The sequence below is a fragment of the Engystomops pustulosus genome, chromosome 1 (genome assembly GCF_040894005.1).
Source record: "Engystomops pustulosus chromosome 1, aEngPut4.maternal, whole genome shotgun sequence".
NCBI classification, from domain to species: Eukaryota; Metazoa; Chordata; class Amphibia; order Anura; family Leptodactylidae; genus Engystomops; species Engystomops pustulosus.
Genome location: NC_092411.1, coordinates 170,285,415 through 170,310,568, shown reverse-complemented (window position 1 = coordinate 170,310,568; position 25,154 = coordinate 170,285,415). Strand labels below are relative to the sequence as shown.

Below are 25,154 nucleotides of genomic sequence, written 5' to 3'. Positions count from 1 at the left end.
AAGGGAAGGAGCGCCCTGCAGCTGCCAGGATTTTTGTTTCTTCATTGGCCCCTTTTGTAGGCTATAAAATTTTAGCTTTTGCGTTATTGGGGCCATGTGATGGCATTTTTTTTGCGGGATGAGATGCTTTTTCCAGTGTTACCATTTTGGGGTTGGTATCCCCTATTGTTGAAAATTTAGGAACTTTTTTTTTGAGGGCAGGAGCATCAATTCTGTACTGGATTTTTTACCATTCCATTTAGCCTAATAATCATGTTATCTTTATTTTATGGGTTGATACGATTATGGGGATACCATACTTGAATATTTTTTCTTACGTTTTACTAAATCTGTCAAATAAAACCCTAATGTGGGGAAAAATCTATCATTTTTGAATTGCCTTCTTCCAAGTGGCATAACATTGTAACTTTTTTGGATACTGAGCTGGTTGATGGCTTGTTTTTTGCGGGACATGTTGTACTTTGACCCAGTATCATTTTGGAATACATATGTTTTTTGATCACTTTTTATAGCATTTTTTGTGGGATTGAATAGGTAAAAATCATAATTTTTGGAGGGTTTATAAGAGTTTTTTTTTACGACGTTTATCGTGCGGGTTCAATAATTATTTATTGAACCTCTGCGGGTTGTTACAGACGTGGTTATACTATATATGTGGGGTTTGTGTTATGATTTAGACTTTTTTTGCGTTATATGTCTCTTTATTTGTTTTGGGGCTTTTGGGCATTTCTATTGATTTCTTTCTTTATTTTTTATTGAATAACTTTTTTTTTTTACTTTTTATCTTTTTCCACCATGGTACATGAACAAGCAATCATCTGATTGCTTGTTCATGATAATACTCTGCAATACTGATGTATTGCAGGGTATTAGCAGTGTCAGCATATGTACATGCATAGGCTGGCACTGTGCCAGTAAGATGATGTCATAGACGCCATCTTACCGGCAGGTCTTGCAGGCAACACTGGGGTCCAGATCGGACCCCAGTGATGCCACAGAAACGATCGGAGCCCCCGAAAACGGTTCAGTTCGAAACGGTTCGAAAACTATGCAGCCGCGCTGACCGCAGCATTTAACAGGTTGAGCACCCGCGATCAGAGCCCACTCCGATCGCGGGTGTTACATTGGGGTGCCGGCTATATGTTACAGCCGGCACCCCGTGTATCCCGATGCCGGTTCGGCTCAGATCTTGAGCTGAACCGGCATCAGCTCTGCATCCGATATATCGGACACTGAGCGCTAAGTCACTGCACTCAGCATCCGATATATCGGACGCAGAGCGGCAAGGGGTTAAGTATGATCAGACCCCCTAGTAATACTAAAGTGGTCCGGAAAAATGGTTAAAAAAAAGAAATAAAAAAGTTCAAATCACCCCCCTTTCACCGCATTTGGAATTTTTTCCAGCTCTCAGGACATGTAATGGAATAATGAAGACCATTTCTAGGAAATACAGGCGGTCCCCTACTTAAGAACACTCAACTTACATACGACCCCTAGTTACAAACGGACCTCTGGATATTGGTAATTTATTGTACTTTAGTCCTAGGCTACAATAAACAGCTAGAACAGTTATCACAGGTGTCTGCAATTAGGCTTTATTGTTAATCCTGATTCTTATGACAACTCAACATTTTTAAAATCCAATTGTCACAGAGACCAAAAAGTTCTGGCTGGGATTACAATGATAAAATATACAGTTCCTACTTACATACAAATTCAACTTAAGAACAAACCTACAGACCCTATCTTGTATGTAACCCGGGGACTGCCTGTACATTAGTTATGCAGAAAACAAGCCCTCATACAGCTCTATACACAGAAAATGTAAAAAGGATTTGTATGGATTTTTAACCCTTTGACATTGACTTTTTTGAAAGCAGCTGTGTATTCAAATGTATACCATATCTTTGGTAAATTCCTAAAGTTGTATAGTTTCTAAAATTTGGTCAATTATTGTTTATTTTTGTTTTTTTTTTTTAACAAATTAGGCCTCATCTGTACATAATTACACATTAACTCCTAAGTCATATTTCCAGGCCAAAGGTTAGAGCCATATAGGGGATTTATAAAATCAGGAAAATGGCATAATATGTGCAATAGCACAAGCTGGGTTTTACCTAATGGATGCTAAAAAGGCATATTCATAAAAATATTAGCTTTCTAAAATTCCTTGAGGGATTAACTTTCCAAAATTAGGTCACTCTTTATCGGTTTCATTTGTTCTCCACAGTATGCCCCTACAACAGTCTCTGACCATGTGTGGGGTAATTCTGAATTCAAGAGAAACTGCGCAACAAACTATGGAGTGCATTTTCTTCTTTAACCCCTTGTTCAAATAAAAATGTGCAGACCACAGCATTGTTATGTGAAAAAATAAATGTTTTAATTGTGCAAGCCAATGCTCAATTTACCCCTTAGCAATTCTTTGTGCAGTTTCCAAAATACAGTAATTTATTGGGGATCTCAACTGTTCTGGTATTTAAAGAACTTATCAAATGTGTTTTAGGACCTAAAAACTATTTATTAAAAATCAGCCCCCAAAAGCTCAATGGCCCTCTTCTTACAACAGCAGCCTGTTGTAAACCCAAGAAGCGACTTAAATCCACATGTGTGGTAATGGCATACTTTGAAGAAATTGCATACATAATTCTGAGGTGTATTATCCTATTACCCTGCATGAACAAATACATTTTAATTCATGTGAGGTGCTTGTAAGTGTTTTACATACATATATTTTCACCAAATTTCCATTTTTTCCATAGGGCTGACTCACTTTAAATGTTTTACAGCTTTGTGCTAGTTATTTATATTTGTAATATAGGACTCTCATTATGAATCAGTATTAGAGATGAGCGAACATGCTCGTCCGAGCTTGATGCTCGGTCGAGCATTAGGGTACTCGAAACTGCTCGTTGCTCGGACGAATACTTCGCCCGCTCGAGAAAATGGCAGCTCCCGCCGTTTTGCTTTTTGGCGGCCAGAAACAGAGCCAATCACAAGCCAGGAGACTCTGCACTCCACCCAGCATGACGTGGTACCCTTACACGTCGATAGCAGTGGTTGGCTGGCCAGATCAGGTGACCCTGGGATAGACTAGCCCCTGCCCGCGCTGCTCGGATCATTCTGTGTCTGGATGCCGCTAGGGAGAGAGCTGCTGCTGGTCAGGGAAAGCGTTAGGGTGTTCTATTAGCTTACTGTTAGGCAGGAGTGATTCTCAAAGAACCCAACAGCCCTTCTTAGGGCTACAATAACGTTCTACTTTTTTTATTTTAATTTGCATCTAGTACCATTTTGTGAGGAATTAGCAGGGGGACTTGCTACCGTTGTGTTTAGCTCTTAGTGGCACACATATCCATAGCAAAGACCGAAGTGGGAAAATTTAGTAGGGGTTGGATTTCAATTAGGCACTAACTCAGTGTCATCTCATCTGGCATAGTAGTGTGCTTTGATACTTGGCTAGAAAATAGCCATAGGAGAATACAAAGAGCTTACTTACGCATACAGTAGCGTTCTATATATTTGATTTCTGGTTGATCTGCTGGTGGCTGTACTTTCTGCAGTGCATGTACTAGCCAATTCTGAGCAATTTGTAGTGAGACTTGCGACCGCTGTGTTCTGCGCTTAGTGACGCACATATCCATAGCAAAGACCGAAGTGGGAAAATTTAGTAGGGGTTGGATTTCAATTAGGCACTAACTCAGTGTCATCTCATCTGGCATAGTAGTGTGCTTTGATACTTGGCTAGAAAATAGCCATAGGAGAATACAAAGAGCTTACTTACGCATACAGTAGCGTTCTATATATTTGATTTCTGGTTGATCTGCTGGTGGCTGTACTTTCTGCAGTGCATGTACTAGCCAATTCTGAGCAATTTGTAGTGAGACTTGCGACCGCTGTGTTCTGCGCTTAGTGACGCACATATCCATAGCAAAGACCGAAGTGGGAAAATTTAGTAGGGGTTGGATTTCAATTAGGCACTAACTCAGTGTCATCTCATCTGGCATAGTAGTGTGCTTTGATACTTGGCTAGAAAATAGCCATAGGAGAATACAAAGAGCTTACTTACGCATACAGTAGCGTTCTATATATTTGATTTCTGGTTGATCTGCTGGTGGCTGTACTTTCTGCAGTGCATGTACTAGCCAATTCTGAGCAATTTGTAGTGAGACTTGCGACCGCTGTGTTCTGCGCTTAGTGACGCACATATCCATAGCAAAGACTGAAGTGGGAAAATTTAGTAGGGGTTGGATTTCAATTAGGCACTAACTCAGTGTCATCTCATCTGGCATAGTAGTGTGCTTTGATACTTGGCTAGAAAATAGCCATAGGAGAATACAAAGAGCTTACTTACGCATACAGTAGCGTTCTATATATTTGATTTCTGGTTGATCTGCTGGTGGCTGTACTTTCTGCAGTGCATGTACTAGCCAATTCTGAGCAATTTGTAGTGAGACTTGCGACCGCTGTGTTCTGCGCTTAGTGACGCACATATCCATAGCAAAGACCGAAGTGGGAAAATTTAGTAGGGGTTGGATTTCAATTAGGCACTAACTCAGTGTCATCTCATCTGGCATAGTAGTGTGCTTTGATACTTGGCTAGAAAATAGCCATAGGAGAATACAAAGAGCTTACTTACGCATACAGTAGCGTTCTATATATTTGATTTCTGGTTGATCTGCTGGTGGCTGTACTTTCTGCAGTGCATGTACTAGCCAATTCTGAGCAATTTGTAGTGAGACTTGCGACCGCTGTGTTCTGCGCTTAGTGACGCACATATCCATAGCAAAGACCGAAGTGGGAAAATTTAGTAGGGGTTGGATTTCAATTAGGCACTAACTCAGTGTCATCTCATCTGGCATAGTAGTGTGCTTTGATACTTGGCTAGAAAATAGCCATAGCAATAGGATAGCATTGTTTGGTTTTAAAAACTCAAAAAAAAACAAAAAACACAAAAAAAAACAAAAAAAAGTAAAAAAAAAAATAAAGTTATAACTCTCATTTTAAAAATGTTTAACCCGAGGGCTAGGGGTAGAGGACGAGGGCGGGGACGTGGGCGTCCAACTACTGCAGGGGTCAGAGGCCGTGGTTCTGGGCGGGGTGAGACACCACCTGCTGATGAGGGAGCAGGGGAACGCCGCAGAGCTACACTCCCTAGGTTCATGTCTGAAGTTACTGGGACTCGTGGTAGAGCACTGTTGAGGCCAGAACAGTGCGAACAGGTGATATCGTGGATTGCTGACAATGCTTCGAGCAATTTGTCCACCACCAGTCAGTCTTCCACGCAGTCCACCCATGTCACCGAAATCGCCACTCCTCCAGCTCCTGCACCTCAGCCTCCTCCCCCCCAGTCTGCCCCCTCCCAGGAAAATTTGGCATTTGAACCGGCATACTCTGAGGAACTGTTTTCTGGACCCTTCCCACAGTCACAAACCACTTGTCCGGTTGCTGCTGAGCAATTTTCCGATGCCCAGGTTTTCCAACAGTCACAGTCTGTGGGTGATGATGACCTTCTTGACGTAGTGGAAGTGTGTAAAGAGGTGTCCGACGATGAGGAGACACGGTTGTCAGACAGTGGGGAAGTTGTTGTCAGGGCAGGAAGTCCGAGGGGGGAGCAGACTGAGGGATCGGAGGATGATGAGGTGACAGACCCAAGCTGGGTTGAGAGGCCGGGTGAACACAGTGCTTCTGAGACGGAGGAGAGTCCTCGACCAGAACAGGTTGGAAGAGGCAGTGGTGGGGCCAGACGGAGAGGCAGGGCCAGAGCTGGTGCATCAGCGCCAAATGTGTCAACTAGTGAAGCTCCCGTGGCGAGGGCTCCTGCGGCGAGGGCTAGATCTTCAGAAGTCTGGAGGTTCTTTAAGGAAACACCGGATGACCGACGGACTGTGGTGTGCAACATTTGCCAAACCAGGCTCAGCAGGGGTTCCACCACTACTAGCTTAACTACCACCAGTATGCGCAGGCATATGAATGCTAAACACCCCACTCAGTGGCAACAAGCCCGTTCACCTCCGGCCGTGCACACCACTGCTCCTTCCCCTGTGTCAGCTGCTAGTCAGCCCCCTGCCCAGGACCCTGCCACAAAAACCCCATCGTCGCCTCCACGATCCTCCACAGCATCCACCAGCGTTCAGCTCTCCATACCCCAGACGCTGGAGCGGAAACGCAAATATAGTGCAACCCACCCGCATGCCCAAGCCCTTAATGTGCACATCTCCAGATTGCTTAGCCTGGAGATGCTGCCCTATAGGCTAGTAGAGACCGAGGCCTTTCGCAACCTCATGGCGGCGGCCGCCCCTCGGTATTCGGTCCCCAGCCGCCACTACTTTTCCCGATGTGCCGTCCCAGCCCTGCACCAGCACGTGTCAGACAACATCATCCGTGCCCTGACCAACGCCGTTTCTGACAAGGTCCACCTGACCACGGACACGTGGACGAGTGCTGCCGGGCAGGGCCACTATATATCGCTGACGGCACATTGGGTTAACTTGGTGGAGGCTGGGACCGAGTCTGACACTGGGGCTGCTCATATACTGCCGACGCCGAGGATTGCGGGGCCTACCTCGGTCCAGGTGTTTCAGGCCTACTATGCCTCCTCCTCCTCCCACCCCTCCTCCACCTCCTCCTCCGAACTACCATCCGTGGGCACGGCGCCATCAGTCGGTAGCTCTAGGCACAGCAGCAGTGCCGTCGCTAAGCGACAGCAGGCGGTGCTCAAACTGCTGAGCCTAGGCGACAAAAGGCACACCGCCCAAGAGCTATTACAGGGCATCACGGCGCAGACTGATCTGTGGCTGGCACCGCTGAACCTCAAGCCGGGAATGGTTGTGTGTGACAACGGCCGTAACCTGGTGGCGGCTCTGCAACTCGGCAGACTGACACATGTGCCATGCCTGGCCCATGTGTTAAATCTGATAGTTCAGCGTTTCCTCAAGACATACCCCAATCTGTCTGATTTGCTCACGAAGGTGCGCCGCATCTGTGCGCATTTCAGGAAGTCCAGCCCAGATGCTGCCACTCTCAGGGCAGCGCAGCGCCGCCTCCAACTGCCCGCTCACCGACTGTTGTGCGACGTGCCCACGAGGTGGAATTCAACACTGACCATGTTATCCAGAGTTTACCAGCAGCGCAGAGCGATTGTAGACTGCCAGATGTCAACTTCCACCAGAACTGGTAGTCAGGTCAGTCAGCTTCCTCAAGTCTACAATGAGGAGTGGACGTGGATGTCTGATATCTGTCAGGTGCTGAGTAACTTTGAGGAGTCAACACAGATGGTCAGTGGCGATGCCGCCATCATCAGCCTCACCATCCCGCTGCTTGGCCTGTTGAAAAACTCTCTGGTCAGCATGAAGTCGGAAGCTTTGCGCTCGTCACAAGAGACAGGGGAAGAATATTCCCTTGTTGATAGCCAAAGCACCCTCAGGTCTGTTTCTCAGCGCATATCGGAGGAGGTGGAGGTGGAGGAGGATGAGGAGGAAGAGGAGGAGAATGTTGGTGAGACACAAGAGGGGACCATTGTTGAGTCCTTTACTGTTCAGCGTGTATGGGCAGAAGAAGAGGAGTTGGAGGAGTTGGAGGAGGAGGAAATGGACAGTCAGGCCAGTGAGGGGAGTGAATTCTTACGCGTTGGTACTCTGGCGCATATGGCAGATTTCATGCTAGGCTGCCTATCCCGTGACCCTCGCGTTCAAAGAATTTATTCCAGCACCGATTACTGGGTGTTCACTCTCCTGGACCCACGGTACAAGCAAAATCTTTCCACTCTCATCCCTGCAGAGGAAAGGAGTGTGAGAATGCATGAATACCAGCAGGCCCTGGTGCACAAGCTGAAACAGTATTTCCCTTCTGACAGCGCTAGCGGCAGAGTGCGTAGTTCTGCGGGACAAGTAGCGAGGGAGAGTAGGCGAGCAGGCAGCTTGTCCAGCACTGGCAAGGGTACGCTTTACAAGGCTTTTGCCAGCTTTATGTCACCCCAGCAAGACACTGTCACCTGTCCCCAGTCTCGGCAGAGTAGGGCTGATCTTTACAGAAAGATGGTGAGGGAGTACATAGCTGACCATACCATCGTCCTAAATGATCACACAGCTCCCTACAACTACTGGGTTTCAAAGCTGGACATGTGGCACGAACTGGCGCTGTACGCCTTGGAGGTTCTTGCCTGCCCTGCCGCTAGCGTCTTGTCCGAGCGGGTTTTCAGTGCAGCTGGTGGCATCATCACCGATAAGCGTACACGCCTGTCGACTGACAGCGCTGACAGGCTGACGCTTATTAAAATGAATAAAGGCTGGATTTCTCAGAATTTCCAATCTCCACCAGGTGAAGGAAGCTCAACCTGAATAATTGATCCACTCCTCCTCCTCCTCATTTTCCTCCTTCTCCTCCTCTTTGTACAGTAAAGCAGAGGAAAATGGCTATTTTTTGACAGGGCCCACTGGCTCTTGCTATAGTACTTCATGCATTTAATTTTTCTGGAGGGCCACCTACCCGGTCCTCTGTTTGAAACAATTTTTGTGAGTGCCACATACAGGCACTCAATCTATTCCATTTTACTGCAGGGCCACCTACCTGCTCCTCTGGTTTGAAACATTTTTGGGACTGCCACATACAGGCACTCAATCTATTCCATTTTACTGGAGGGCCACCTACCTGCTCCTCTGGTTTGAAAAATTTTTGGGACTGCCACATACAGGCACTCAATCTATTCCATTTTACTGCAGGGCCACCTACCTGCTCCTCTGGTTTGAAACATTTTTGGGACTGCCACATACAGGCACTCAATCTATTCCATTTTACTGGAGGGCCACCTACCTGCTCCTCTGGTTTGAAAAATTTTTGGGACTGCCACATACAGGCACTCAATCTATTCCATTTTACTGCAGGGCCACCTACCTGCTCCTCTGGTTTGAAACATTTTTGGGACTGCCACATACAGGCACTCAATCTATTCCATTTTACTGGAGGGCCACCTACCTGCTCCTCTGGTTTGAAAAATTTTTGGGACTGCCACATACAGGCACTCAATCTACTCCATTTTACTGCAGGGCCACCTACCTGCTCCTCTGGTTTGAAACATTTTTGGGACTGCCACATACAGGCACTCAATCTATTCCATTTTACTGGAGGGCCACCTACCTGCTCCTCTGGTTTGAAAAATTTTTGGGACTGCCACATACAGGCACTCAATCTATTCCATTTTACTGCAGGGCCACCTACCTGCTCCTCTGGTTTGAAACATTTTTGGGACTGCCACATACAGGCACTCAATCTATTCCATTTTACTGGAGGGCCACCTACCTGCTCCTCTGGTTTGAAAAATGTTTGGGACTGCCACATACAGGCACTATCCAAATTAAATTGTCTCCATAGCAGCCTCCACACGTTGTCTCCATTGCTACCTCCAAAAGTCGTCCATATAGCTGCCTCCATACATCGTCCCTTTATCAAACGAGGTGTGTCAGGCAGAAATTTGGGTTGTTTTCATGGATTCCACATCAAAGTTGTTAACTTTGTCGCCACCCTGCTGTGTTATCCACAAAATATACTGGCAAACTTTTACCATTTAGGGATATTATTTCAGCGCTTCTTGCGCATCTGTTTACATTCCCCTCACCCGGCATATCCTAAACTTATAAGAACGCTACTACACTTGATCTTATACAAAAGGTTCTTAGAAGTGCTGTTTGGGGAGTAGCCTAGAGACAGGGGCTTGAATTGGCGAAAGCTCGCCTGGCAGCGGAGCGCCAGCTCCATGCGCATCATGCGCTTCTTGCGCATCTGTTTACATTCCCCTCACCCGCCATATCCCAAACTTATAAGAACGCTACTACACTTAACTTGGTGCAGGCTGGGACCGAGTCTGACCCTGGGGCTGGTCATATACTGCCGACGCAGAGAATTGCGGGGCCTACCTCGGTCCAGGTCTCAAAGGCCTACTATACCTCCTCCCACCCCTCCTCCACCTCCTCCTCCTCCGAATTACCATCCGTGGGCATGGCGCCATCAGTCGGTAGCTCTAGGCACAGCAGCAGTGCCGTCGCTAAGCGACAGCAGGCGGTGCTGAAACTGCTGAGCCTAGGCGATAAAAGGCACACCGCCCAAGAGCTATTACAGGGCATTCCACATCAAAGTTGTTAACTTTGTCGCCACCCTGCTGTGTAATCCACAAAATATACTTGCAAACTTTTACCATTTAGGGATATTATTTCAGCGCTTCTTGCGCATCTGTTTACATTCCCCTCACCCGCCATATCCTAAACTTATAAGAACGCTACTACACTTGATCTTATACAAAAGGTTCTTAGAAGTGCTGTTTGGGGAGTAGCCTAGAGACAGGGGCTTGGATTGGCAAAAGCTCGCCTGGCTGCAGAGCGCCAGCTCCATCCCAAGATCCAACTAACATAGTTGCAGCACCTTTAATCTACTACTAGTTCACTGCCTCCATAATAATAATAATAATAATCTTTATTTATATAGCGCCATCATATTCCGTAGCGCTTTACAAATCATAGGAAACAAATACAAATGTATTGTAACAGAGCACAACATTTGTATGGAACAACAGGAGTGAGGTCCCTGCTCGCCAGAGCTTACGGTTTATGAAGATGATGGGGTAACACGAGGTAAAAGAATATTTAACGGTCAAGCCATTCTTCTTAGGGAATAGAACAAAATATAATAAATGGAATTGCTGTCGCTTGAACCACTCAGCCGTCATCTTATATACCAGGTCCAGGGTGAATGGGACTGCAGAGAAGTCTGGTGCCTGTTGGTTGCTGGATAACAGATGGGAGGACGACACAGGACGGGTTAGTAGAAGAGTTAAAACTTCATGCAGTTAATGAGTGTTATAGGCTTGCCTAAAGAAATGGGTTTTAAGAGCACGTTTGAAACTTTGGAGGTTAGGTATTAGTCTGATAGTCCAGGGCAGAGCATTCCATAGAATTGGTGCAGCTCTAGAGAAGTCTTGGAGACGCGAGTGGGAGGTCCGCACTAGGGTAGAGGTTAATCTAAGATCACTGGCGGATCTAAGAGCACGGGTTGGGCGATAGACTGAGATAAGAGAGGAGAGGTAGGGGGGTGCAGCATTATACAGAGCTTTATGGATGAGGGTTATTATTATTTTAAACTGTATTCGAAAGGAGACTGGCAGCCAGTGCAGCGACTGGCATGAACTGTAAGCATACATGGTCCCCTTATCAAACGAGCTGTGTCAGGCAGAATTTTGGGTTGTTTTCATGGCTTCCATGTTAACTTTGTCGCCACCCTGCTGTGTAATCCACAAAATATACTGGCAAACTTTTATCATGTACCGATATTATTTGAGCGCTTCTTGCTCACCTCCTTTGGTTCCTCTCTGACACCCATTGGTTTGAAGCCTGAGTCCAATTAGGGTATGTCGCCATGCCACTCTCTAGCCTGCTGCCGCTGCCTCTGCCTCTGCATGCCGTCCCCTATAGTTTCAGGGTCAATTATTGGATGTTTTACATGCTATCTAGCTTCATTCTGTCACTCTGTCATGGCCATGCTGTTGCCCATAATTTCGGCATAATGGTGCGATTAAGCAGCCTCAGAGGCATCCATGCATGCTGCCCCTGCTGTTTCCTGTCCATTTCCGTGGTGTTTCCATCCTTTTCTGAGGTTCCCAGGTGTTTGGCCAAGCTTCCCTGTGCAGAGCCTTGGTCCCCTTGAAAAATGCTCGAGTCTCCCATTGACTTCAATGGGGTTCGTTATTCGAGACGAGCACTCGAGCATCGGGAAAAGTTCGTCTCGAATAACGAGTACCCGAGCATTTTAGTGTTCGCTCATCTCTAATCAGTATGCATTGTATTCCATATGAATAGCAGCTGAATGTGGAAAAGAAAAATCATGGCATGCTTTTAGAAGTACTTTTACATAGATATTTGATTCTCAATCATTTCAAGTAGTCTTCTGTGACAAAAAATTAGAACCAAGTTATCCCAATGAAGCAATCAGTTAAACAGACAAAAATACATATTTACAAACCATATATTTATCTGGGAATTTTCATGTGTGTAATGTAGTATGTATGCTATCATCCCTATATCTGTGTTTTTTATTTAATTACTTGAAATGTAATCTTATGTTGTTTTGTAGCATCTCAATGACTTGATTGTTCTTAAGATGAAGTTATGGAAGAGGACAGCTCCTGCTTTGATGCTCTTCTGTGTTGTGCTGTCCTTACTCATTTGCACAGAAGTCTTCTTCCGGAGCTGGAAAGTCGGCTTAACCCCCACACGATCAATCTTGGCTTCATCACTAAAGAGACCACAGAGATTTCCACGAGCTTCAGAGCGCAAGCCACCTATGATTTCACAATGTAAGTGAAGAATTAATTTGTAACTTTTAAATTTCTTAGTCTTTCAAATGTATACACATGCATAAAATTTATAAGAATATTTAGTACAGGACATCTGATCATTTAAAATAGAGTAAAAGATTAATGGTACAGTAGTACTTCAGTAGTTATTTCAGGTTTCTATGTGACTATTATGTGAAGTTGTTTGCCTCCAAGCACAGTTGTATAGTGTAAACCAAGATTAAAGGTTGAATAATTATTATAAACTTCATTACTTCTTCATCCTGAGATTAAAGTACCTGAGTGCCATGGAAATCCATTCCTCCTTTGATTTCTTTACAGCTCCAAATGAAAAAGTATCAGGATAAGGAGTACTCAATAGTAGTTCTCTCAAAGAGTGACTAGAAATGATTAAAAACAAAAGTGCATATTTATAACAAAGTGTCTGGCTAGGTCAGTGTCTCAGTTTCTTCAAAAAATTTTACCTTTGCTTTACTATTGGATCAAAACATGACAAATGTTATTAATATTAAGTGTGCTACTAGATCTTGATTGTTTTGCATAATCCTCTATTGTGAAGTATAAACAGAGTCTGAAGTGAAGATTGTTACCGTATATACTCGAGTATAAGCCGACCCGAGTATAAGCCGAGACCCCTAATTTTACCACAGAAAACTGGGAAAACATATTGACTCGAGTATAAGCCGAGGGTGTAGTATACAGCCAGCCAGCCCCCACGTAGCACACAGACAGCCCCACGTAGCATACAGCCAGCCCCATGTAGCATACAGCCAGCCCCACATAGCATACAGCCAGCCCCCATGTAGCATACAGCCTGCCCCCATGTAGCATACAGCCTGCCCCCATGTAGCATACAGCCAGCCCCCATGTAGCATACAGCCTGCCCCATGTAGCATACAGCCTGCCCCCATGTAGCATACAGCCTGCACCCATGTAGCATACAGCCTGTCCCTAGTAGTATACAGCCTGTCCCCAGTAGTATACAGCACTGCCCCCAGTAGTATACAGCCTGCCCCCTTGCAGTATACAGCCTGCCCCCATCGGTATACAGCACTGCCCCCATCAGTATACAGCCTGCCCCCGTGTAGCATACAGATAAAAAAATAAACTTAATACTCACCCTCCGGTGCCCCCGATGTTCCTCCCGGCTCCCGGCGGCTTCCGATCCCCATCGCGGCTCCCGGCGGCTTCTTCACTCTTCTATCTTCTCTGGCCGGGAGATCGCGACTCCCGTCGCACACTGTGGTGCAGCGCTGTCGCCGCTGATGACGTCATCAGCGGCGACAGCGCTGCATTACAGTGTGCAACGGCCGGCAGATCGCATGGACGCGACTCTGCCGGTTAGAGAAGATAGAAGACAGAAGAGGAGACACGGGGAGCCGCCGGGAGCTGCGGCAGGGATCGGGAGCCACGACGAACATCGCGGACACCGGAGGGTGAGTATTAATTTTTTTTTTTTTTTTTTTAGCATTGACTCGTGTATAAGCTGTGGCGAGGTTTTTCAGCGCATTTTTTTTGCTGAAAAACTCGGCTTATACTCGAGTATATACGGTAATACTTCACTGAAGCCTATGACAGTGATCGCGAACCTTTTAGAGGCCAAGTGCCCAATTATCACAAAATGCCAATACGGCTATTTACAGTAAAATTTACCAACAATACCACTCTATAAGGGACATATAATACTGCCGCGTGATTACCATTTCTAGTGCAATAAAATAAATACCAGTACACTGATAATAAACAGATGACCATAGAAAGACCAACATCACCAATAATATCACTAGGCAGGAACAAATATTACTGCCACACAGTGAGGGACACTACCGGTACACAGTGAGGGACACTACCGGTACACAGTGAGGGATACAACCCCCACACAGTGAGGGATACAACCCTCACACAGTGAGGGACACTACCACCACACAGTGAGGGACACTACAGCCACACAGTGAGGGACACTACCGCCACACAATGAGGGACACTACCGGCACACAGTGAGGGACACTACCGCCACACAGTGAGGATTATTACTGCTATGCAGTCAGGAGTACTACGACCACACAGTGAGGAAAATTACCACCAGACAGTGAGGAAAATTACCGCCATACAGTGAATAATTATAGTAGTATATTTAGTAATTATTACCTCCATAGCGAGTTTAATCTTGCATCAATACACTGACAATAGTCTTGATCTAGGGGTGCTATGGTGCTTTAAGGAAACCTACCACTTTAAAAACCCTCAAATACCTTACACCAGTTCAGGGTGAGCTGACGCCAGAGCATATCTTCATTATTTGCAGAAACCACCGTATTCCTTTTTAAACTGTTTTATTCTTTACATTTCAACCATGCTTCGCTGCACCACGATATGTGCCTGGCACACCATGCACGCGACGGTGCGTGCCCCTGATTAGGGGATGCCGGAGAGCCGGTGACATCACCGAGCTCTCTGGCACACTCATGCCTGCGCAACTTCGCGTGCGAAGCCAGCTAGGATAAAAATTTTAAGTAAAGCACAGCGGAGTTGCACAATGTTGCCTCCATCTGATCCCTGGATATGGCTAGTTACCACCACAGGCTCCCACATCCACTACCCAGGGACTTATCTTACAGACACTCAGGGATTGCCCCAGGGAGAAACATGTACTTCAGCCTCTCCCTCCTTATTTCTTGCACACCACCTGCTGGAGACTTGCCAGGCTGTAGGTCAGCCTTCCAGTCCCTATACCAAGCACCGCGACAACAGCGTGCCATAGGCCGCACTAGCCAGCCACTCTGGTATTCTGGACCCCAGGTGCCTCCAGGCCCCAAGGAAAGGCTAGGTCCCAGTGGGGGATGTTGCACTTCATTGACAGAACTTGATTTACATGTCTTCTTTTCAGCGGTACTAAAAATGTAATACTTTCCGGTCCCAAAACTAATTTGCCTTGAAGTATCCTTTGACTCTGCCTTAGCCCATGCTCTCCTTACAACATTCCAACTTGATTTCAATGTCATCTCTCTCATCTGACTCTTCAACTCTCCACAAAATTACTAGTCCATCGCCTCATCATCTTTCACTTGAACTACTGTAACATTCAACTCTACGGTTTGACAGATAACGCTCTAACTCTCCTCAAATCTATCCTTAACTCTGCTTTCCAACTAATCCTTCTTTTTCCATGTTTCTCATCTGCCTCTCCTTTCAGACGCACGATCTTAGTGAATCACTGTGCGCTGCATTATAGACGGACAATCCACTCTCAGTGAACTCCAGTGACCGGCTAATTAAATATGGCCCATAGTGTTTTGGATTGGGGTTAAAGAATCCCTTTAAATATTGCTTACGGATATTAATGTACCCAAAAAAAGAAATCCAGGACAGCACACAAATTACATTGTTAATAAAAGCATAAGTAGGTGTTATACCCTTGACAAAGCATCCTACACGAAACAGCCCTGTTTGATTTTTTTTTTAATAACTAGCAGGATTTCTGCTGAAATCTACTAGGGATCTGACTTTTGGATTCAGGGTAGTAGGAGTGAGTCTCCACATATATTTTGTTAGTATACATTGTGACCTTATGTGGGCCCTGTATTTTATGTGTGTTTTGCCTCTTTTTTATGTGGTTTTAGATCTGTTATCAAAAAACATATGCTTTTACTAACAATGTAATTTGTGTGCTGTCTTGGATTTTTTTTGGTTGGGTATATTATTTAGCATTGAAATACTTCGGTCTATTCTAGGCTGAATAATATTTGTCTGTTTCTCAGCATTGCGATAGGTATTAAGGATATTAATAACGCCTTTTTTCGGGAATTCACACCATCACAGAGCAAAGAACAAATGAATTTCTTAGGCTACATTCACACGAACATATGGGGGACATATATACGGGGAATATACATCCCCCATACACTTCCATGGCCTCATGGCGCCATACGGGAGCAGTACGGTGCAGCACAAATGCGGCACTGTATCGTTCCGTAGCCTGTAGAAAGATAGGACATGTCCTATCTTTCTACAGAATATGGCACTGTGGGCTTTGTATTCCTATGGAGAGGGGCGGGGTGAGCAGTGCTTAACCCCTGCTCCTCTCCCCTGCACCAATGTATGCCCGTCATACTACAGTACGGGCGGGCATACATCGTGTAATGTTTACTGTGAGACACTGAAGGGGTTAACTGTGGATGGGCGGTATGTTTCCCCTAGGTTTTGCTATTATGCAAGGCCTTAGTGCTGAGGTTAGGTGTCCAGCACCTTGGACACAGGTGATGGGAGCAGCCCAATCAGTCTTTTTTTTAAACCGCTCAGCAGAGCTGGAAGTGTTGTCTCTCTCTGGAAGGAGGCTGGAGAGCACACAGCCCTGACCGCTGTGCCTGGAGCCACTTTATTAAATACCTGCAAGAGGAGGCCAGAGCTAATCGGCAGCAGCAGCAGGCCATGCTCCAGCAGCAGGAGGAGAGGTCCCGCCAGCAGCAGGAAGAATCCCAGGCTAATCGACAGCTGCAGCAAGCCATGCTCCAGCAGCAGGAGGAGAGGTCCCGACAGCAGCAAGCCATGCTCCAGCAACAGCAGGCAGAGTCCCGAGCCATGCTACAGCAACAGCAGGAAGAGTCCCGAGCCATGTTCCAGCTGATGATGGAAAAGTTTTCTGGCGTTATGGCAGCACCGCAAGCGACGACTACTGAGGGGTCCCATACTGGTTTGCAAGGGTACCCGGTTGTCCAGCATTCCGCACGGGCTGCAGTGCAGAAGGCTTTACAAAAGATGACGGCGACCGACGATGTGGAGGCTTATCTCACTGTGTTCGAGCGAGTAGCTGAGCGAGAGGAGTTACCAGCTGAGCAGTGGGCAGATGTCCTGGCGCCGTTCCTGACAGGCGAATCGCAGAAGGCCTACTACGACCTGAGTGAAACGGAGGCCCGTGAGTACCCCCAGCTAAAGGCGGAGATTCTGGCTCGTCTTGGGGTCACCGTTCAAGTTCGTTCCAGCCGGGTCCACCAGTGGGCATACTCTGAAAAACTACCCCCGCGCTCCCAAATGCATGACCTGATCCATCTTGTCCGGAAGTGGCTACAACCCGATGACTGCACCCCAGCACAGATGGTCGAGAGAGTGGTTCTTGACAAGTTCACCCGTTCTCTGCCCTCTCGGCTCCAGCGGTGGGTTGGACAGGCCGGTCCCACAAATGCTGAGGAACTCGTGTCCCTAGTAGAGAGATATCGGGCTACGGAGGATCTTCTACTTATCCCTCCCACACGAAGCAGTGCCAGTGACAAGGCCATTAAACCATCTGGTAGGACTGCTACTGCAGAAAAAGGGAAACAGGTCAGGTTGGGAGGGGGTACACTGGGGGGCTTGGATACACAGAAACCCAGTGAGGCTCGTGACAGAGGTCATAGTCGTATCCAGTGCTGGCGATACCATGAAATGGGCCATATTGCTGCCAACTGTCCCCTGTCAGTGGAGCCAATGTACTGCAACCAGACCCGGCGAATGTCACTGTTTGCCCGGCCGGTTCTGGCTGCCGAGTCAGTCACGGATGCAGAACCCCAAGTGTGTATGGTCACAATCGGTGGTCACACGGTGGAAGCCTTGCTAGACTCAGGGAGTCTGGTTACCCTGGTGCGGGGAACTTTGGTTGATCCTGGACTGTACAGTGGGCGTAAAGTGGGAGTGTTGTGTATACATGGGGACACTCGCGAATATCCCACTGCTGTCATCAACCTACATACACCTTGTGGTACTATTACCCATGAAGTGGGGGTGGTGGGGACCCTGTTTCATGAGGCTATTATCGGCAGAGACTTACCGGTGTTTTGGGACCTCTGGAGACGAAGACCCACCTCAGGTGCTGTTGCAGATAATGGACGTCAGGTATGTCCGGCCTTGGCCCCTGAACCCTTTGAGGCCGATGTACCCAAACCAGCAGTAGGGGTGACCCCATGTGATGAATTCTCTCCCCTAGAGGTCCTAGCTGGTGAGGTCGAGGGCCACGAGGAGGTGGCTGAGATGCCGGACCTTGAGATTTCCCGTGAAAATTTTGGGGCTGCACAGCTACAGGACCCTACCTTATTTAAAGCACGGGAGAATGTTAAGGTGATAAATGGGGTACTCCAAATACCAGGGGCTGACAAAATATACCCCCGAATGGTGATTGTTGGGGAGCTGTTGTACAGGGTCGACCAGATACGGGGTGAGGAGGTTGAGCAACTTGTAGTACCCCAATCTCACCGTAGGCTGGTGCTAGAGTTGGCACACAAACATGTGCTGGGAGGGCACTTAGGTGCTGAGAAGACCCGGGAGAGGATCCTGCAGAGATTTTTCTGGCCCGGGGTGTGGGAGGAGGTAAACCGGTATTGTAGCTCCTGCCCTGAGTGTCAACTTACTGCCCCGGTGTCCCACTTCAGGAGTCCTTTGGTCCCGCTACCAATCATAGAGGTGCCATTTGAACGGATTGCAATGGATCTGGTTGGCCCCATAGTCAAATCCTCAAGGGGGCACCAATACATCCTGGTTATCCTGGACTACGCTACGCGGTATCCCGAGGCGATTCCATTAAGGAACACCTCCTCCAAAAATATTGCTAGGGAGCTGTTCCAGGTATTCTCACGCACAGGCCTCCCCAAGGAAATCTTGACTGACCAGGGTACCCCATTCATGTCTAGGGTAATGAAGGAGATGTGTAAGTTACTGCAGGTTAAACAGCTCCGCACCTCTGTGTATCATCCTCAGACAGATGGCCTAGTCGAGAGGTTTAACAAGACCTTGAAGGGGATGCTAAAGAGGGTGGTCAGCAAGGATGGGAAGGACTGGGATTGTTTGTTGCCTTATTTGATGTTTGCCATACGTGAAGTTCCCCAGTCCTCCACGGGTTTCTCACCCTTTGAGCTGTTATATGGCCGTTCCCCACGTGGGCTTTTGGATATAGCCAAGGAGACCTGGGAACAGGAGAGGACCCCCCACCGTAGTGTGATAGAACACGTCTCCCTTATGCAGGACCGCATATCGGCGGTAATGCCCCTTGTAAAGGAGCACATGACAAGGGCACAAGAGGCCCAGTCTAGGGTCTACAATAGGTCAGCCAGACTCAGGACCTTTAACCCAGGCGACAGAGTGCTAGTTCTTGTGCCCACCGTTGAGAGCAAGTTCTTGGCAAAATGGCAAGGACCATATGAGGTCATGGAGAAAGTAGGGGAGGTAACCTACAAGGTATCTCAGCCGGGGAGGAGGAAACCCGAACAGATATACCACGTGAACCTCCTAAAGCCATGGAGGGAAAGAGAGTCCCTGATGGCCGTGGGAGTAGAAAAAGCGTCTGTCCCCAAGAAGGGGACACCGGAGGTAGGTGTACCCGATGCCAAGGTGCCTGATGTACGGATCTCGGAGTCCCTCTCCAGGGCCCAGATTCAGGAAGCGAAGGAGTTTGTGCTCCGAAATGTGGATGTGTTCTCTAAGTTACCGGGACGTACTTCAGTCATCAAGCATGATATCATAACCGAACCCCACATCCGGGTACACCAAAAACCCTACCGGGTCCCTGAAGCGCGCCGGCTTGCCATATCCGAAGAAGTCAGGCAGATGTTAGACCTGGGGGTTATCGAGCAGTCTAAAAGTGACTGGTCGAGTCCAATTGTGTTGATTCCCAAACCTGATGGTTCCCTACGGTTCTGCAATGACTTTAGGAAGTTGAACGAGGTGTCCAAATTTGATTCTTATCCCATGCCCAGGGTTGATGAGTTGATAGAACGACTTGGACAGGCTAGATTCTTCTCCAGATTCTTCTCCACCCTTGACCTGACGAAAGGGTATTGGCAGGTACCCCTTACTGACAGGGCCAAAGAGAAGACCGCTTTTGTTACTCCTGATGGGCTTTTTCAGTACGTGGTACTCCCCTTTGGGCTACATGGGGCTCCCGCCACATTCCAGAGGTTAATGGATCTCGTCCTAAAACCTCACCGGAGATATGCCTCGGCCTACCTTGATGATATCATAGTTTATAGTAACGATTGGGAGAGTCACCTGGCCAAGGTGCAAGCAGTGGTAGACTCCCTGAGGGCAGCAGGGTTGACAGCGAACCCCCAAGAATGTGCACTGGGTCTGGAAGAGGCCCGTTACCTGGGGTACCGTATTGGGCGAGGTGTCATCAAACCCCAAGTAAATAAAGTAGAGGCGATCCAGCAGTGGCCACGACCTATGAGCAAGAAGCAAGTGAGGGCTTTCCTAGGCATAGTGGGCTATTATCGCCGATTTATCCCCGATTTTGCTACCATAGCGGCACCCCTGACTGACCTAACCAAGGGTAGCAGGGCGGTGATGGTAAAGTGGAGTGAAGAGGCTGAGGGGGCGTTTCAGCGACTTAAGACGGTTTTGTGCGAGGGACCGGTACTGATCACCCCTAACTTCACCAAGACCTTTATTGTGCAGACTGACGCTTCGGACGTGGGCTTAGGGGCTGTCCTGTCCCAAGTAGTGGACGGTGAGGAACATCCCGTGACATTCCTGAGCCGAAAGCTCACACCTCCTGAGAAGAACTATAGCATAGTTGAGAGGGAGTGCTTGGCGATAAAATGGGCTCTGGAATCCCTGAGGTATTACTTGATAGGGCGACAGTTTACACTAGTGACCGATCACTCTCCCCTCACCTGGATGAGTCAGGCCAAAGAGAGGAACGCCAGGGTCACAAGGTGGTTCCTAATGTAACAAAATTTCAAGTTCACGGTAGAACATCGAGCAGGAAAGCTGCATGTGAATGCTGATGCCCTGTCTCGTACCCACTGCCTGATGGCCAAAAGTGTTCGCCCCCACAGGGTCAAACAGAGGGGGAGGGTATGTGAGACACTGAAGGGGTTAACTGTGGATGGGCGGTATGTTTCCCCTAGGTTTTGCTATTATGCAAGGCCTTAGTGCTGAGGTTGGGTGTCCAGCACCTTGGACACAGGTGATGGGAGCAGCCCAATCAGTCTTTTTTTTAAACCGCTCAGCAGAGCTGGAAGTGTTGTCTCTCTCTGGAAGGAGGCTGGAGAGCACACAGCCCTGACCTCTGTGCCTGGAGCAGCCAAGTGATTTTGTATAGTGGTGAGTTAGTGAACACCTGTATAGTTAGCACCCTGACGGGTAGGATTTTTGTTTATTTAATGCCTGAATGTAAAGGCTGTTTTATTTTGCTGCTACAATAAACGCAGGCGAGACCTGTTTTGGACTGTACCTTGGTGTCACTGTCTTGAACTGCATCACAGCACCACGGTCTCTACTGGGCCAAATTCCCACAATACATTAAAGAAGGGAAAACAAATACTTGCAACAAACCAACTGATAGCAATATTCTTATTTTAAGAAACTGTTGCCATTTAGCCTTATGTATTAACATTCCAAAAGGCCAATTCCTACACCATTAAAGAAACTGTACAGAACTTGAAGTATATATGAGAGAAGCATAGGCATTGGAAATTAAATATGCCTAGAAGGGGTATGAACTATGAGTCCCATTAGAAGAGTAAAATGTGAAATGGCAAATCTTTCCATAGAGAGACTTTTAGGTAATAATAAATGAAACATTCACTCTGTGGATACTGCAGAGGAAGAAGAAAATAGCATTAAAAAAAGATATTAAAATATCTATCATCACTCAGTTATCAAAAGAATATGTAACTTTCAAACGGATCACCCAGAAACATTAGGATATCTTATCTCAGGCAAACATCTTCCTATAAAACTTAAGTTTGTTTTCAAAAAAGCTAAAAAGTTTGGCAATATAATAGACCCAACAATATAAAAAAAAATGCCTGCTACCTGACAGGATGGAAATTTTTTGAAACAACCAGGTTTTTATCCAGGTAAATATTATAGAATGTGTAAGCAAACTCTTTCACAACCAATAATAATAATAATATCTGCCATCAATAATGGCCCGTTGTACCTTCTCACATACCTCACTCCTCTGACCAAAGCCAGGGGTTTTGGCACCTTTAGCCACCAGACTATGCACCCTTGACAGGGTGACTGCATTTCCCTGCATTTTTCCTGGCCTGTGCTCTACCGTAAAAGAAAAATCTTGTAGGGCCAGGAACCAGCAGGTGACCCGGGCATTTTTCCCCTTCTTCTCCCGCATCCATCTTAGTGGGCCATGGGCTGACACTTGCTTGAACCTCCTTCCCAATAAATAGTACCTGAGGGAGTCTAGTGCCCACTTTATGGCCAGACATTCTTTCTCAATGATGGCATAATTTCTCTCCGCTGGGGACAGTTTCCTGCTAAGATAAATTACTGGGTGCTCTTCCCCATTTACTACTTGAGACATAACTGCACCCAGACCTACATCAGACGCATCAGTCTGGACCACAAACTCGCGGGAGAAGTCAGGAGCTATCAACACTGGTAGACTACATAAGGCTTGTTTTAGCTTTTTAAAAGCCCCCTCTGCTTCTGGAGACCACTGCACCATTGCCGACTTTGTACCCTTTGTGAGGTCAGTCAAAGCAACTGCTATCTCTGCAAACCTGGGGACAAATCGCCTGTAGTATCCAAGAATTTCTGGAAATGCCCGGACCTGTTTCTTGTTAAGTGGGCGAGGCCAATTCTGAATAGCTTTCTCTTTATTCAGTTGTGGTTTGATTTATGGTTTTGTTTATTCCTAGGGCACATTTATTTAGATTAATCGTAAATCCAGCCCTTCAGAACTGCCTGAAGCTTAATGAGGTGACTTTCCCAGTCACGACTGAAAATAACAATATCTGCTGCTGCTGCATACTTCCTGTGTGGATGTAGAACCTGGTCCATGGCTCTCTGGAAAGTGGCCCCCTGCAACCCAAATGGCATTCGAATGTACTGGAAACTTCCCTCAGGTGTGAAAAAAGCAGTTTTTTCCTTAGCCGCTTTAGACAACGGAATCTGCCAATATCCCTTAGTAAGGCCTAGGGTGCTGATGTACCTGGCTGGCCCTAATTGCTCAATTAGCTCATCCAGCCTGGGCATGGGGTAAGCATCTACTGTGTATAACTCATTAAGTCTGCTGTAGTCATTGCAGAATCTCCATTCACCATTTGGCTTTGGCACTAACACTATGGGGCTGGACCACCCACTTTTGGACCTCTCAATCACTCCCAGTTCTAACATCCTCTGGACTTCTTTGGAGATTACCTCCCTACAAGCCTCATGTATCCAGTATGGATTTTAAATTTACCCTGACGTGAGGCTCTGTGAGGATTTCATGTTCTATCACATTGGTACAACCAGGGTTTTCTGTGAAGAGATCCTTGTTCCTCTGCAGCATTTCCCTACAACGTTGTTTTTGGGAGGGGTATAAGGTCTCTGAAATTTTTACGGCTTCGATGGCCGACTCCGATTGAGTCACTAGGCAAGAAGCCTTGGGCAGGGGGGGGGGTGTCTCTCTCTTTCCAGGTTTTGATCAGATTGACATGATAGATCTGGAAGGGCTTCCTCTTCCCTGGCTGATGGACCCTATAGTTGACCTCCCCAACCTTTTCCACTATCTCATAGGGCCAATTTGCTAGGAACTTGCTCTCCACAGTAGGGACTAACACCAGTATGCGATCTCCTGGATGGAACTGTCTCACACGGGCAGATCTATTATAGACCCTGGCCTGTGACTCTTGGGCCTGGAGAAGATGTTCCTTTACATCTGGCATCACCCTGGACATCCTTTCCTGCATCTGAGCTACATGCTCAACCGCACTCTTATAGGGTGTAACCTTACTTTCCCAAGTTTCTTTTGCCACATCTAAGAGACCTCTGAGGTGCCTTTCATAAAGTAATTCAAAGGGTGAAAACCCGGTTGAGGATTGGGGCACTTCTCTAATCGAAAACAAAAGATACGGTAAAAAACAGTTCCAGTCTCGCCCATCCTTCTCTACCACCTTTTTCAGCATGGCTTTCAGGGTCTTAAATTGCTCCACAAGACCATCTGTCTGGGGGTGGTACACTGATGTGCGCAATTGGGTGACTTTCAACACCTTACCTAGTTCCCTCATCACCTTTAACATAAACAGGGTTCCCTGGTCCGTTAAGATCTCCTTGGGAATCCCTGTGTGGGGAAAAACATAGAACAATCCCTGGCAATATTTTCGGAGGAGGGGTTCCTTAGGGGGACAGCCTCTGGGTAACATGTTGCATAATCCACAATGACCAGGATGTACTGATGCCCCCGAGATGACTTCACTAAGGGTCCTACCAGGTCCATTGCTATTCTTTCAAACGGGAACTCAATAGTTGGCAAAGGGACCAGAGGGCTGCGGAAATGTGCCACAGGGGATGTGATCTGGCAGATAGGGCAGGATTGACAGTAATCTCTGATTTCCCGGTAAAATCCTGGCCAATAGAATCGCTGTTGTACCTTCTCAAGTGTTTTGTCCACCACTAGGTGACCTCCCAACCATATGTCTATATGGCCCAGGGACTAGTAGCTGCTCCACTATCTCATCCCTTATTTTAGTCACCGGATATAAAAGGTCCTTATTCAGGGCAAAATGTGGGTACCGGTTGTCTGCCCCAGGTTCTTGAGCAGCCCCATTAAACAGTGTAACATTCTTTAGAGCCCTTTTAAGGTCATCTCCCGGAGTTGGGCTGTGCCAAAATTTTCCCTGGATACATTTAAGTCAGGGACAGCTGCCTCCTCTGAAGTTGAATCTTCCTCATGCTTCCCTATTAGGACATTCAGAGGAAACCCTGGTGTTTCCTCAGGATTTCCATCAACAGAGTTGACTCGGTTCTCTGGGGAACTTTGCAAAGCTGCCTTGGCCCATAGGTCCTAGAACACAATCATGTCCAACCATTACCTCATACATCAGTTGCTTAACAACCCCCACATTGT

The 25,154-nt window shown here is 47.0% G+C and overlaps 1 protein-coding gene across 3 annotated transcripts in view; it reads left to right on the top strand.

Moving 5' to 3' along the window:
• NRTN (neurturin) overlaps nt 1–25,154 on the top strand; it is a 488,581-nt gene that overhangs the window by 427,720 nt on the left and 35,707 nt on the right. For all 3 annotated transcript variants that reach the window (XM_072113848.1, XM_072113846.1, XM_072113847.1), the window contains one exon: nt 12,115–12,337. In XM_072113848.1, coding sequence (XP_071969949.1) covers nt 12,142–12,337 — 196 coding nt within the window. In that variant the 5' untranslated portion in view covers nt 12,115–12,141. The remainder of the gene's footprint in view (nt 1–12,114; nt 12,338–25,154) is intronic.